The following is a 14,491-nucleotide window of genomic DNA, read 5'->3' on the forward strand; positions in this document are numbered from 1 at the left end:
TCAGAGCAGCAACAAACCACTGCATTTCATCTCTCATCTGCTTTATTAACACTGCTAAATTAGTTTCACAAACCACTCGCAGTTTTATCACCAAGTCTTTGTTTCACAATGTGTTTGCCTTCATTAAAAAAGGAAGAATTCTCTGACTACATCTGACAACATTCAAAAACTGTTCCAGGATGTATGAAACTGCCTGATGTGTAATTACATGATCACTTCTTACTGATTTCAGTGTGAGAGATTTTTAGTAAGTGGGAGACTCTTGAATTTGTATATTTACCTTCAGTCTCAGTGCCTTTCCCTAGATGACCTCATATTAGTGATTACTGTAAGAAACATACTCAACAATATTGAACATTTACATGAATATGAAACTGCGTGGACTGGTTCTGCCAACAGCACTGACGAAGCAGCACAGGAGTGGAGATGGTGCGAGTCCCCTGGAGGTCTAGCTTGTTTCTTGATGCACAGATGGGACTGTGGGTTCAGGGTTGTCTGCCATGTTCTCGTCGGAGTTATCACTGCTTCCATATTTGCTCTTTAAAGAACTCCCCAAAAACAGCCAGTACTCTTTTCGAATGGTGTCCTTCTCCTGCGCTAGAAGTTTACAGATCTTCCAAGGAGGTGGGAACACGAAAAGAGTGAGACAACAATGTTAATAACATTATTTCAGGATTCAACTTTAAGCTGGAACAAAGTCTAACACCTGGACCACAATGGATACGTAAGCGGCACATAGGCGTCTCAGAATGTCTTGCTTGTTATCAGGTTAGAGCTGCCAAACTGCCCCAATGAGACAAGCCTGAGATGCAACCCTGCTCTTCTAGAGTCGGGGTTTTTTATTCCTATTTTTCCAAAGTGCCGCATGCGGCTCACAGCAATATGGACAATGAAGTTGATCTTCCACTACAGTTTTAAAGTATCTTGAATATGTCATAAACATAAATATTTGCAACACTTCCTGTACCTGCTTCAAGGTAATGTAGTGTTTCTGATGACTGAGGTTTTTATTGTTATAGCATGACAGGAAGATGCACAGCTTCATACCATAGAGTCCTGACATTTAGTTGAGTATATAGACCTACTTTCATTTAAGGAGAAACAATAATCAAACCAGAAACCTAACGGAGCAGCTCCTTAGCAGACATGCTCCCTGTGTGAACAACAGATGCATGCAAGATGCAGCAGATCAGTGTCACATGCTGCACATGCACCCAATGTGGCTCAGGTATAAGACTGTATTTGCTTACGTATACTAGGGACCTACCTCTAGAGCTTTTCTTAAAGTTCCCTTTCGTTCTTCTTCCTCTACATTTTCATTTTGGTTGCTGCTCTCCAAGACATCCTCATAGCAATCAAACAGGAATGCCAGAAGGTAAGGAGAACAGTGCGTGTCCTTCAGCTCCAGGACTCTCTCCAGCAGACCAGGCTGAGATGACAGACCTCTGTCTTGCAGCATCCTTGAGGGGGAAAAAAACAGGATTCAGTCACCGAGCTTTTTCATTTTTAATAACCGAGTCTCCACTCAGTTTTTCCCCCTTAAGTCTAAATAAGGAAGTCACATCAACAAATTCTACTCAAAAATAAGAAAAGTATCTTCATGTCAGATAATATATAAACATGTTTGCCATTTGTAGATTTTGTGGAGTTATTGTAGAAAAAAAATATTTGTTACATCTTACCCTTTCAAATAGTTCCATGCGCTTTCATTGTGGGGAGCCTTCCTGATCTGGTTCAGACAATACCTTATGTCAAAAAATAAAAAAGAAACAAACAAAATATAACTATAGTCTCATTTAGGCACAAGTGAAGCTCACCGCTGAAGAAATTAAGCACAGATGGGACTGTAACAAGAGTATTGCCTCCTCAACATGTACAAAATATATTTTCATGCAAAGAGTTTTTTTTATCCAACTTTAAAAAGTGTCTTAATATTTCATACTGAGGACTCACTGAATCTCTCTCTCCACTATGGTCGGATCAGAGAAACCTGTGGTTTGAGAAATTACGAAATGCCTCTGATTCCATGCAGAGTTATTCCTCACATCTTCTTCCAAAAGATTCTCCACAAACTCCAGCTCATTATCCCACAGTTTGTACTCCTGAAAATGAAACAAAGCCAGGGTTGGCAACACACTGGTTCATGGAATCATGCAGAGCTTTTCATAGTGACCCTGCAATGATTGAGACAAATACTGACTAGAGAAGGCCTCAAACGACACACAACCAAAGGATTCAGTCTGGCAGAGTGGCTCATTGTGGGTGGAAAACTGGATCTATTTCCTCTGTTTAAAGGCCAAACTCTGCTAACGGCTCCAACACCTACCTGGATGACCCACTGCCTGTGCTGCCAAGCGTGGTAATTCTTCGCATCTTGGCTGAGGATGTCTGCAATGAACTCCAATTCCTCTGAAGGGTCATTTAACCACTCCACCACCATACGTCTGTGATGCCTGGAAGACGGGTTAGGAAAATCACTCTTTATCTTTACTTGTATTGAATGTTTTCATTGAAATAAGTGAACTTAGACACACTGTCTGCCTCCCTCTCTCCTCTGTGTTGTCTGGACAGATACAGAAAACATGTGCCCTGATATGAAATTGCCAGCACTCACCAGACTTGATAGTTTTTGGGTTGCTCCTCGATGATGGCAGTAATGTAATTCATCTCATCCCTCAGGTCCTTTGAAAGGGCTTGAAGTAATACTCGTCGGTAGTGCCTGCACATCCCCAAACCCAAATGTTTTCAGCACTTAAGTTTCACAATCAACACTGTCATTTTCAGAAATAACTAACTCATTTAGCTACTGCTGTATATGAGGTGATTTATATGTGACTAAAGGTATTTCTTCCTAACTTACAGCCCTACATATTACATATTATGTGATCCAAAGATAAAATAGTTCCCTTCAGACGAAGGCTGTGTTCAAACACCAAATGTATTACATGGAAACAAACTGAAAGAAATCTTTAAATAATTCTTACTCCCCATCACGTTATGGTAATTGAGCACAACCGAATAGTAAACATTAGTTTTCTATATTGCAAACATGCAGCATGCTCACCACACTGTGTAATTTGCAGCATTTAGCTCAATGGCTTCTGCTGTCAAGGTGAAAGCCCGGTCACTTCTCTCATCGTTCTTCAGGAGTGCACGGAAATAGTCATAAACATCTGAGACTGTGGGAAGAAATGTATGTATGTGAATTAAACAAGTCTGAGTTACTAACAGACTCTGAGAACTGCAGATCATCTGTTTGAAAATGTTTAAGGCCTAAAATATTTCTAGCATCTGCTGTTTAAGTGAATTCTATGTGCAGTTTGAAAACACAACTGAAGCTCATTTTGATTGTTTGGTTATAAGGTGATAAAAATGGTTTTGTAGTGAGTATAGAGCGTCAAATCACAATATACATTATTTCAAGGCACTTTACATAGTTAGGTCAAAACATTATAGTGAAAAAAAATACAGAGAACATTCCAACAAGAGCAGCACTGGTGACGACAATTAGAAAGAGAGAAGAGAGAGATCATATTTTACTTTCATGTGATACCCTACTCTTCGTTACTCCTATCTCTTTCTAGCAGTCCCAGCAGTCTTACACTTCTCAGAGTAGGCGATCTTCACCACAGGATTTGGTCCATCATCCTGAGGAACTGGCTCCAGGTCTGCCCACTCCTTTCTGTCCCTGAAGCACACAAACACGGGGGTGGGTTTCCTGGCTGCTGACCAACAACACCTCCTGATGGCAGCTACAGCAACAAACTACTTTGTTTTACAAATGGAGTTTGAATGTGACTTCATGAGGCTGCTCATGTTATTCATATAGTTGGAGTCGGTGCATTTTGTTGTCTCTTCTGTTTGATGCAGCTCCTTGGATCAGGAGGCAGCTGCCAGAGCTCCATCAGCACAACACTGATTTAACTATCACTTATCACTGGTGCCAGTGACACGGGTGGTGACGTCACTACAGCAAATGGAAAGTGTTAACAGCATTAAACTACCAGATATCCAACAGCGCCGCGTTATTACAAACTTAAGTCCCTGCAGAAATAGTTAGCCGTCAGAGCTAGCAAGCTAACCACTGAAACAAGGGAGCAGCCGGGCAGTACGTACCTGTAAAATATATATCGAGTTGGGTCAACAGCATAATCGTCCCCGAGTTGGTCCTCGACGTCAGCATCCAACTCGTTGTTTTCCTTCACCTCCACAGACTCATGTGAACTTTCTTCTAAGCCTGACATTGCTAACCTGCTAGCTTAGCCGCGTCTGCTCCGTCTGACAGAAAAATGATGTCACTACCGGTGAGGCAGGAAGCTGCCTTCACGTACCGTGGGAAATATTCACTTCTCGTCTGTCAGCTGTTAGTATATTGACCACGTGTGTTAGTCCTTTTCTTTCTTGTTTTCGTTTCTGCTTTTTTTGTTAATGTGTGTGTGTTACACTTCATATACATTTTCCTATTTCTTATGCTCTGTCTGATTCATGTATTATTTTGATTTTAAGTCTTATAATAGTAGAACACCATCATGTTGCCAGTTAACAAAACAAGATGTTAATGTTTAATATTCTGCACAAACATCCAGGTTTTAATTTAACAAATATTTCTCAATACCAAACTGCCAAGAACATGTGAGATAAAAAAAATATCAAGCATGATTGACTTCAGATCAGAGACTGACAGCAGCAGTATAATTGTGCTGGATGTAGGCCAGTAACAGTTATCACCACTCACTGTAAGTTTTCAGCAGACATATGCATATTTACGACCTGTTTTAGAATGAAATGACCCACCTGACGTTAAACTAGCTCCAGGAGTTACCTTAATGTTGCACATGTGTACCCTTCACATTTTTCACACTTATAAATGTGCTCAAAGTTTAAGAATCACCATCAGCCTTTTCACATTCCTGTGTGAATCTCTCCAACAGCTGGTGAGGACATTAGAAACTATTTTCCACTAGTGCTGTGTGACCACTGATCTTCAGTAGAGACGCATTTTCTGGCTCCATCTTATGGCAGGATTTAGTTGAAAACTTAAAAGCATAGCAGCTTGAACTGCTGAAATACAAATCATTCACATTCAGATTTAAAACATCCCAGGCCTGTTTCAAACCGCCCCGTAGAGCATGTTAACCTTCAAATGTCTGAATCTAATAAACATCTGATGTGTTTGAAATAACTTTTTGAAGGAGAGGTCAAGCTGAACTTTATTTTCATCAATGACTCTGAACATTATAAAAATAAATAGATGATTCACAGTCAGTGGATCATAATACAAATTGTTATCAAAATTATGTATCGGCCAGAATGAAGAATTAAAGACATGCATAATAACCATTGCATTAACTGAAACATCTTCTGAATACTCTTCTCCATCTTTTGGAATTGACAACAACTGTTTTGTAAAAGAACCTGTTGACAGAATATAAAATCATCATTTAAATTACACAGCTGTGCAGGTAGTATATGGTTCTTCTGACAAGAATGATAGCTTGACCCGAAGTGTTCAGGGAGTGTCTTCTTGATTCAATCCGTGTTTTTCAATGTAGCGTCTGGGGGAGAAAAACAGGAACAACCATCAGCCAGTGTTTACTTCACTTTATAAGAGTTAATCTGTAAAAGAATTCAACACAAATCTGGGATCAATGTTGGGGGTGAAATACTTCATAACCAACATGCTATCAGAGGACTTTAACAGGACTCAATGAGTTTACAAAACATGTGGTGTTGCTGATGCCTTTCTGGACCAAATTAAAATGAATTAAGTGCCATATGGTCAAACTCCATCGAACTGAAAAACTAATCTGCCACATTTGAAATACCGGAAATAAAGAGCAAATAAGCTTTTTCAAGAATGATAGTTTATCCGAAAAAGATTTCAAAGTTGTGTTTTATATTGTTAGGGTGAATAACTTAGGTATCAATTAACATTACACTGAGGCCCACTGAGGTGAAATCTTCCATGTTACTATTTTCCTGCAGCTCCATAAAAATATCTGGTACATTTCAGGTTTGTATCATTTCTCTGTTCAACAAATGTTCCCTTTTCCCCCTTTGTTCGGTGTCCCTAGACATTTTATAAAAATATTCTGGAAATACAAATTGGTATATTTGCATTTAGATCTGAAATTATTTTGAATTTTGTACTTGAAATCCAGGGGAGCCTATAATTTTGACCAGCACTGTAATTGCTCCACTATGTTCAGCAGATAGCTGCTCACATGCCTGTGTGGTGATGGGCAGATTATGCACAGTGACTAAAGAAGCTTGCTGAGTCTAAATCTTACATTAATGAGAGTGAACCAAGTTGTGGGCTGAAAATTGAAAAAGGTGGCTTCGCAAAGTTTCATAGAGGTGAACTGCAGAGTTGTGTGATAATTCTCTGTGGTTTAGTTACTACTGTGGTTGCCACAATACCAAAATGTACTGCTGGACAAAGCCAGAATTATGTTTCTTTGGACTCAGCAGATTAAATAATCAGATGATTAATCCATGAGGAAAATAATCTTTAGTTGCAGCCCAATACAAAATAGTTAAAAATGAGCTCCTCCTCAAGATGACAAATAACAATCTAATGATACAATAGCATAACTGTAAGTGGGCATTTTTCTCTGTACTTTTACATTTAATACTTAAAGGACATTTTCCTGACTATGTTTTCAGTGTTGCTCTTACATTTACCTTTTTTAGAAAACATAGTATTTTTACAGTGTGGTATTTGTACTTCTACTGACTCCCTCCCCCAGATTGTGTACGTTACACAGCTCTAACATTACACTGAGTATCTGTGTGATCTGTTTGATCAAAAATATTGAACTTCACCAGCCAGAAAAATGTGTGGTTGACTATGTTTTTACACAGAAGAGATGAGACGGTTTAGAGACCTCATGTTGGTCACTCTACTTTCTCTCAGTGACTTGCTCCTTCACTACTCTGTCAGAGAATGTGTGGACTTCAGAACAAATCCGCAGGGTCTAAATTAGCAGAGACATGTATATTTTGACATAAGACCTCTGTCTGGCACAGATTTAACACTGTGTAGAATCAGTACTGAGTGACAGACACAACCCGAGGAATGAATTCAAAGTAAGTCTCAAGCCATATGAATATTGCATAACTGTTCAGTCCAGCACAAGTGCAAGATGCTGTGCATAATGAAGCACCTCTGGCTGTTCTCTGAGGTGTCTTATTAACACGAGCTCAACAGACATGGAGCATTTTCAATGAGTCCAGAAATATTGGATTAAATCAAAGGTTAAGAGACTAACAGAATATTTAATTTCACCATGTATGGTAGCTCCCCTTACAAATAATAAAATCATATCCTTATGGAGGGGACACTATTCGCAGAAAGAAAAAACTCACCTTCTTGCAAAATTATACAGCGCTTCTTTTCTATCTTGGAGAGACAAATGTCTGTCAACTGGTGATTTCCCAAAAGATTTGGCAGCAGGCTGTAGATGACAAAAACTATTTATTGAAAGACAGATCTGTGCAAATTTAATCAGTTTGAATTTGTGCAAAAATAAATATTGCTCAACTGAAATTCCCCCACGTACTTATACACAATTATCTAGGGAATATCATCTGTATTTGCTCAAAGAAAATTTGATCCTAAATGATAAATAGATTAAAAATCTCAGGATAACAGCATTCAGAAACAAATAGTCAGACCTTTATGGTGGGTGCAGAACCAGAGGAGTTGGAGCTAATCTTTGAAGGCCCAAATGTTGACGTCCCGGTTGCTTCCATTGGAGTTTCCTCCCTGTTCTCCAGCAAATTTGTTATGGTGGTGTCAACACAATTGGTTTTCGCTGTATGTAATCAAGAGACAACTGTAAGTGCATTTAAAAGTTAAGACTGAACAGAGCAGAGACACAGAGCATTCCTAAGGGACAGCAGGTTTGTTTGGTCTTAAAGGTAAATGTGGGTCATACCTAAATCCTTTGCGATGACATTAAGTGGAACATGAGGCAGCACATCCTTCACTTGTTGGGCCATCTTAGCAATCCGATGATCATCTGTGCCCAAACTCTGCACCATGAAACCAAGCCCAATAGAGCTGGGTCTGACAGCTAGGGTGAGGAGAGGAATAACTAACATCCCTCTGAAAACAATCAGCTCAGTCTTTACATGCAGAGAATTGGATATGAGTTTATGTGATTGACTTACTTGTAGATGTTTGTGGTACCGTGTGTCTTCTCCTTTTGATGTGCTCAACTTTATCAGCTTTAGTGATCTTGGTGGAGACCAGGCCAAGTTCACCTGCTAGAAGCTGAAAAAAGAGATTTAATGATGCTGTGTTTTTTAAGCAGTATGTAGTTTATTAAATAGTGACTTGGGCACAAGAACTGGGGTCAGAGGTACAGAAACATATACATAGAACAAATTACTGTATTATTACTGACATTTTTCTTCATACATTGTTTTACTGTTACAAATGTAAAACTGGAAAACATTAGTTTTACCTCCTGGACTTTGTTGGCAAACTCCTGTGTGGACTCCCCATCTTGTCTGGAAACTGGTGGGAGCCAACTAGGAGGAAAACAACAAACAAATAAAGTAATGATATAAGAAATTCTGAGGACATTCATGGTAGAGCGGAAATTCTGACAAATCATCAAGATACTCTTAAAAAACACTTTCACATCAGTCTCCAGGAAAAACAAACGAATGTGAATGGATCATTTTCTGCTGTCGAAAAGCATGATTTTATTTCAAAAAGCAATTGCTGATAGAAAAATTGATACAAATTATTTAGTACCTTACATGATACACTGTACATGGAGCAAAAAAAGTCCACAACAGCTCGATCAGCCAGCTGGAGTCAGGTGTGTTCTGTGGACAGACAAAAGGCCAAAATGTTGATACACATTTTATTTAAGTGAAATCTGACATGCCCATAAACTAATTATGAACACAAAGTCAGCAAGAGAAATGATAGAGACAATAATAGCTGTGGTACTATATCTTACAACTATTTTAAAATGTTCTTATTCAACTACAGCCACTGGTGCACCCAGCAACACAGGACAGAATTGCTCTTGGCACTGAGATGCTGGATTAGATTTAAACTGACCACAATAATAAGCTTGCTGCTACTTACAGGATTTTCATGTTTTTCAAAAGCATCAAAAGAAATGGAACATAAAAATTCATTGTTCTCCCTTTATAACTTTCTCTGTATATTGACACCAACACACATACTACTCCAGCAGTTGATGCTGTGAACAAAACATAATATCTGTTATATAGGAATAAACATCCATTTTATATTAAAAGTTAAGTTCAATGAAATGAGATTACCAAAGCAATCAATGGTCTGGTCACCCTTAAGGCCACAGGTTGAATGGAATCAGTCAGTGAGAAAGGCCAAGAACTGAGAGGAACAAAATACATGTTTGTTAGTGGTATACATACATTTGAACTTTTTATTTACTTTAAGGTAGAGTTGGTAAGTTGTTGCTGAAACACTTTTTCTATTCTTTGTTGAAATCCTCTTCACGCCCAGACAGCAATCAATAAAGTTGTCTAAAAAAGAAACAGAGAAGCAAAATTCCTTGCCCTCGCAGAACTTTAATAAATACAACCAATTCAGACTGAATGGAATTATTAGTCAGCGTTAATACAGCAGAGGAGATAGACTTAAATCAGAAACGTTTGACATGCTGGCTGACATGCCATTTTTTCCAGAGTAAACCCTGCTCTTGCTAACTTTTTCCAAAGGGACCACCCCCAGTTTTTAGAGAAACTTCTCAGTAATTATCAAATTTTATTTTATTTACACATTTTATATAAGTTAAATACATCACAGAGACAAACAGTCTGCGACCTGGTGGTGTGTTTCATACAAGACACAAAGCAGTCTCTGGTCAGCATAGTCACCATTACTGTGTGATAACAAAACTGATACAAACTGATTTTCAGAACTTGAAAAGAAAATGATAACGATATACTTAATCCTACTGTGAAGTGGTGCCTCCAGTTTTTTATGTTTCCAGTTTGTCTGCTGGAGGCTTCAGGTGAAGATAAAGTACACATGGCTCTGAGTTAATAGAAATTAATCAATCTTGGAGCCATTTTCACTTCTCCACAGAACTCTGGAGGAAAACTGGTGCAGAGAAACAGCCACCACAGTAATTAATCTCTATCTCAAAGGGCTGTGGAAGAGGGATGATAGTTTGGAGCTAGCATGATTAAATTAGTCCCTTTTAACAACCAAAGTTGTGAGTCTCCTTGTGCAAAATACTGTTGGATACGAAATAGTTACAGTAGTGCTTTACAGCTAATTTTGTTGGCAACAAAGTTAAATTAGTTGGATTGAGGGGTTTATCCTGCTATCCAAATGTTGACAGCGACACTAACCTGAACTTGAGCAGGCCAGCACGGCCGTTTGTGGTGTCCTCCTCAGGAAACAGGAGCAAAGGTGCGGTGCCTTCAGTGGAACAGTATCTCTGAAGAGTCTCCCCTATCGCTCCTTGGCCAGATGTTGAATGGATTTCCATGAAGCCTCTGGCCCAACACATGAAGCCTGTGGAGCCCTCTAGCTGTGGCTAAAAAGAAGAAGGAGATACAGCGAGCTCACCAAACACTCCACCCACAATATCTAACTGAGCAAAACACTACAATATGTTGCATAACACAAAAAGGCAAAGTTAACAGACAACACATCATGTCACCCGGGGACAGTTAAATGTCCTGGACAATAGTAAGACTTTGTCATGCTTTCAAGCACCACAGCACACACTGTCTGCTCTGCAAGCAAACATCTGTCATCTGCACAAACTGATATTTTCATACAGAACATGATGTGCTATTGTCTGTGCAGTTTCACTGGGGCAGCAATGACGGGGATTCAAATGCAATACTGACATGTAGCTGATCAAAAAGTCTTTGCAACTGCACCAGTTTTTATATTATTAAATGAGTACAGCAATGCCAACGGGATCATCAATGACTATCAATACTGCAACATTTACAGCTGTGCAGATTTCACCATATATGTTTTCAGGGGTGGGTGCACGTCCACAATTAGGTCATGACAAGCATAGTTTGTGTGTGTTGGCAGGGGCTACCTGGAGCAGGTAACATGTAGTGTTCTTGTGGTGGAGAAATATCTCAAATGTTTCAAACATACAGATTTAAAGTCAAACACTCACAGTATTACAGGGGGTCAGGAGGTTGATTATGTTGAGGTCGAAGTCTGTCACATGATTGCTAATGTACAGCTTGGTGTTTTTGTCTCTGGAGCGAGGGTTTTTCTGTCTCACGTGCATGCCCAGCACCGAGCACATAACTCTCACAATAAATCTAAAGGCAAACAAAGAAACAGGATACACTTGTTAACTGCATGGAAGTCATTACAGTCCCAGAGATCCAAACATCATTAGAGTTGCTGTTTTTGTCAACATTAATAATAAATAATTCATGGTAATAATCTACCAGGTGAACTCTGTCAGCTATAATGCACATGTTTTCTCTAATTATGTATTAAGGTACTTCACAACAGAGTCATCATGAAATTACTGTGAGCAACGTCTCATTTCCAGGTGGTCTCTGTGTAAAAGACACATAGTGTATCGAAAACATTGAGCAGCCATTTGCCTTAATGGTGTCTAATGGCTGACTTTAGTGCACTAATTATAGCTGTGAGATGAGGCCATACTGATACACATTCTTAATGGGGTATTAAACAGTATGCATAAAGACGAGCATAACATTATCTGACGTTATTTTTCCTAATTTACTACTACATGTAATTTGAATGCAGACTTGATTGAAATAAATGAATTGTATACAACTACTACTGGTACTGCTTCAGCAACCATTATTATTACTACAATGTAGTAATAAAATGTGTTTGTAGAATGATGCTTTCAAAAATGTTTGTTTAAAACAAATGTTTGTAGAAAAACTGATGCTTTAAAATACTTGCCTTCTAACAAAACTTTCTGGAAGTGCACAGCTGACCAAGAACACGTGTACGCCGATAAAAATCCGTATGAACATCAAACACATGCCAACGGGAAAGTAAACCAGCAACAGCAGAAGAACAACTGCATCTTTAGGGAACCTGTTAGAGTAAAGAATTTAAGAAACATTTTAAATCCAAACAGACAAAACACAATTTGAGAAATGACATTGATGTTCAGACCTTGACAGGATCACACAGGCAGATTACAGTGGTAAAATAAATGTATTTAAGCAGAAAATCAAACGGATCCATGTTTATTAATACTACTAAGAAGAAGAAGACAATACAATGAACAAGACAGATGAAAGAACAATAAAAAGTAATAACATTAAAACAATGAGTTACAAATTTTAAATAATATTAAAATAACAGTCTATGAGTTGGACCGCTCTTTAGACTGATTCTGCTGATCTGAAGCATGGACTTTATCTCTTCTTTACATTTGTGTGCTGAATGACCAAATGAAGGCAGGTGGACATGAACAGCTAAATATGACTCTTTAGTTGAATAGTTGTGTTATATCTAATCTGGAGAGGTTGAGGATTAAATTCATGTGTTCACCTCCACAGTTGTGAACATCATACAGCTGGACATTGTGTGCTTTGGTCTTTGTCACACATCTGCTGGTAAACAACTACATTACAGATTAATACTTGAATGTGGATATTTCTCACCAGTGTAGAGCAGGTAATGAAGAGGGGGGGAGGATGAGTGTGAGTTTCAGTCTGCCATTTACCCACAGACCTTATTCCACGTGTTTCTACAGGGTTGGCCCAGCATTAGGTGCTGGGACATGTGTGATGATCATACACTTACACTCCAATCCGACATGATAATCACTTCTCCAGCACATACAGGCCTTGTGTGACCCCTGAATGTGAAGCTGGAGTATATGTTCTTGGTGTTTATGATAGAAACACAACCTTTGCTTTTCAATTCTGAGGACACAGCAGAGTTATTCGCTTTAAGCTCAGGGTACCATTACCAGTAAAGGGAAGTTGTTTCTTTAAGTACTCTTCACTCTCAGTTTTCAGGAGACAATGTTGTTATTTTACAATATGAAACCCAGCAACTATCCAGGACTAAGCTGGTTAGCACGCTGTGGCTAATCTGAACAATCTGAACATTGATATCAGTATTACACAACGGTGCATCTTGAGAGTTTCCATAAAATGCTTATGTAAACGTCTCCAGCACACAGCCAAATTAGCTAGCTAGCTGTGTGTTTTTAGAAAGACGTGACTCCCGTTGTATGAGTCCAGAGTAGTTAGCTAGCTGACGATAAATGTTACTGGTAACACTCTATTTATTTAGCATAGACCGTCAGTTGCTCTGCTGTGTTTAATTAGCATTAGCCAAAGGTTGTTTGTGTAGCACCTTACATTAGCTTAGAGGCGTTAGCCGACTTACCGTCGAAAGTCAAACATGTCTTCGATCCCCCGAGTCTCCATGTCTGCCAGTCAGACCTTTGCTCAGAGGCTAATACTAAGAATTCAACCTGACGCCTGGAAATAAATGAATCATAACGTTCACGACAGGATTTTAAGTCATCCGGTGGCTAAGCTAACAGCTAATGGCACTGCTCCACCGATGAAAACGTTTGAGCGCAGCTTCACTAGGGAGTTTACGATGTTAGCTTAGCAATTGACAACAGATATATTTAGCCGCAGTGCTAACAGCGCTAGCGCCTATTCTCCGCCAGCAGCAACAACACTTCCGGTAAGAATCCTCGAGCGTAAAAGCACTAAAAAATAAAAGTCCCCCCCAACAGGAAGGGTTACGGTATTTTATCGCCATCTAGTGGTTAAATTCGATACTCGCATGTCAATTCATTAAATATTTAATTATATGAGGAAAATAGATTTAATACCACTTTGCTTTTTCAGTAGACCAACAAGACTAACTTTACTTATTTACTAATTATACTTATTTCATACTAAAATACTCATATTTAAGATATTTTCTTATAATAATTAGATTGTGTGAACAAAAACATACTTGATTACTCCTGTGGGCTTGATATCAACTGTTATGTCTGTCATCATCAAACAATGCATTTGATTTGTATCACACAGTGTTTTATTAGTGGGCCAGATTAGTGTTAGGGTCACATAAGGGGGAAAACATATCTGAGATTTCAAAATAATTACAAGAAACACACACCCTTGTCTCTTTTTTGGAGGAGGAAATGTTTGGTCAACTGGGAGATTATCATTGGTTTCATCTGTGAAACATTCAAAGGGGTTTCAAACAATGAGGTTGGATTCAGAAGAATTACCTTTCTTTTCTTTTCTTTAAATTACAACTTTTTCTCTTTTCATGACTCTGGTATATATATATATATTTTTTTTTTTAACATCTTTTTTATTAAATTAAAATGGTATTCTTGTAATGTTACATTTTATCAACATTGTGGCCATTCTTTTCCAACTACACTTCATTCTCGTAATTTTACATCTATTTTGAAATATAATGACTTTTTAAATGAAATTACAACTTAGTTATTGAGTAATA

General features: G+C 38.5%; 2 protein-coding genes across 2 annotated transcripts; both read right to left on the reverse strand.

The window, feature by feature from the left end:
• fnta (farnesyltransferase, CAAX box, subunit alpha) lies at positions 1 to 4,306 on the reverse strand. Its single transcript, XM_020080623.2, has 9 exons — positions 4,117 to 4,306; positions 3,603 to 3,688; positions 3,065 to 3,179; positions 2,615 to 2,719; positions 2,327 to 2,453; positions 1,954 to 2,102; positions 1,683 to 1,745; positions 1,268 to 1,460; positions 1 to 613 (listed from the first exon to the last, which is right to left on the reverse strand). Exons 1-9 carry the CDS (start codon positions 4,242 to 4,244, stop codon positions 449 to 451), a joined length of 1,131 nt encoding a protein of 376 aa, XP_019936182.2. The 5' UTR covers positions 4,245 to 4,306; the 3' UTR covers positions 1 to 448.
• An 886-nt stretch (positions 4,307 to 5,192) lies between these two features.
• Positions 5,193 to 13,742, reverse strand: aup1 (AUP1 lipid droplet regulating VLDL assembly factor). The gene is made up of 12 exons (XM_020083042.2): positions 13,388 to 13,742; positions 11,939 to 12,076; positions 11,163 to 11,313; positions 10,369 to 10,556; positions 9,310 to 9,382; positions 8,768 to 8,841; positions 8,472 to 8,538; positions 8,176 to 8,278; positions 7,941 to 8,078; positions 7,678 to 7,817; positions 7,369 to 7,457; positions 5,193 to 5,555 (listed from the first exon to the last, which is right to left on the reverse strand). Exons 1-12 carry the CDS (start codon positions 13,426 to 13,428, stop codon positions 5,510 to 5,512), a joined length of 1,248 nt encoding a protein of 415 aa, XP_019938601.1. The 5' UTR covers positions 13,429 to 13,742; the 3' UTR covers positions 5,193 to 5,509.
• Positions 13,743 to 14,491: the final 749 nt, after the last annotated feature.

This window comes from Paralichthys olivaceus, chromosome 9 (genome assembly GCF_024713975.1).
Source record: "Paralichthys olivaceus isolate ysfri-2021 chromosome 9, ASM2471397v2, whole genome shotgun sequence".
Lineage (NCBI taxonomy): Eukaryota > Metazoa > Chordata > Actinopteri > Pleuronectiformes > Paralichthyidae > Paralichthys > Paralichthys olivaceus.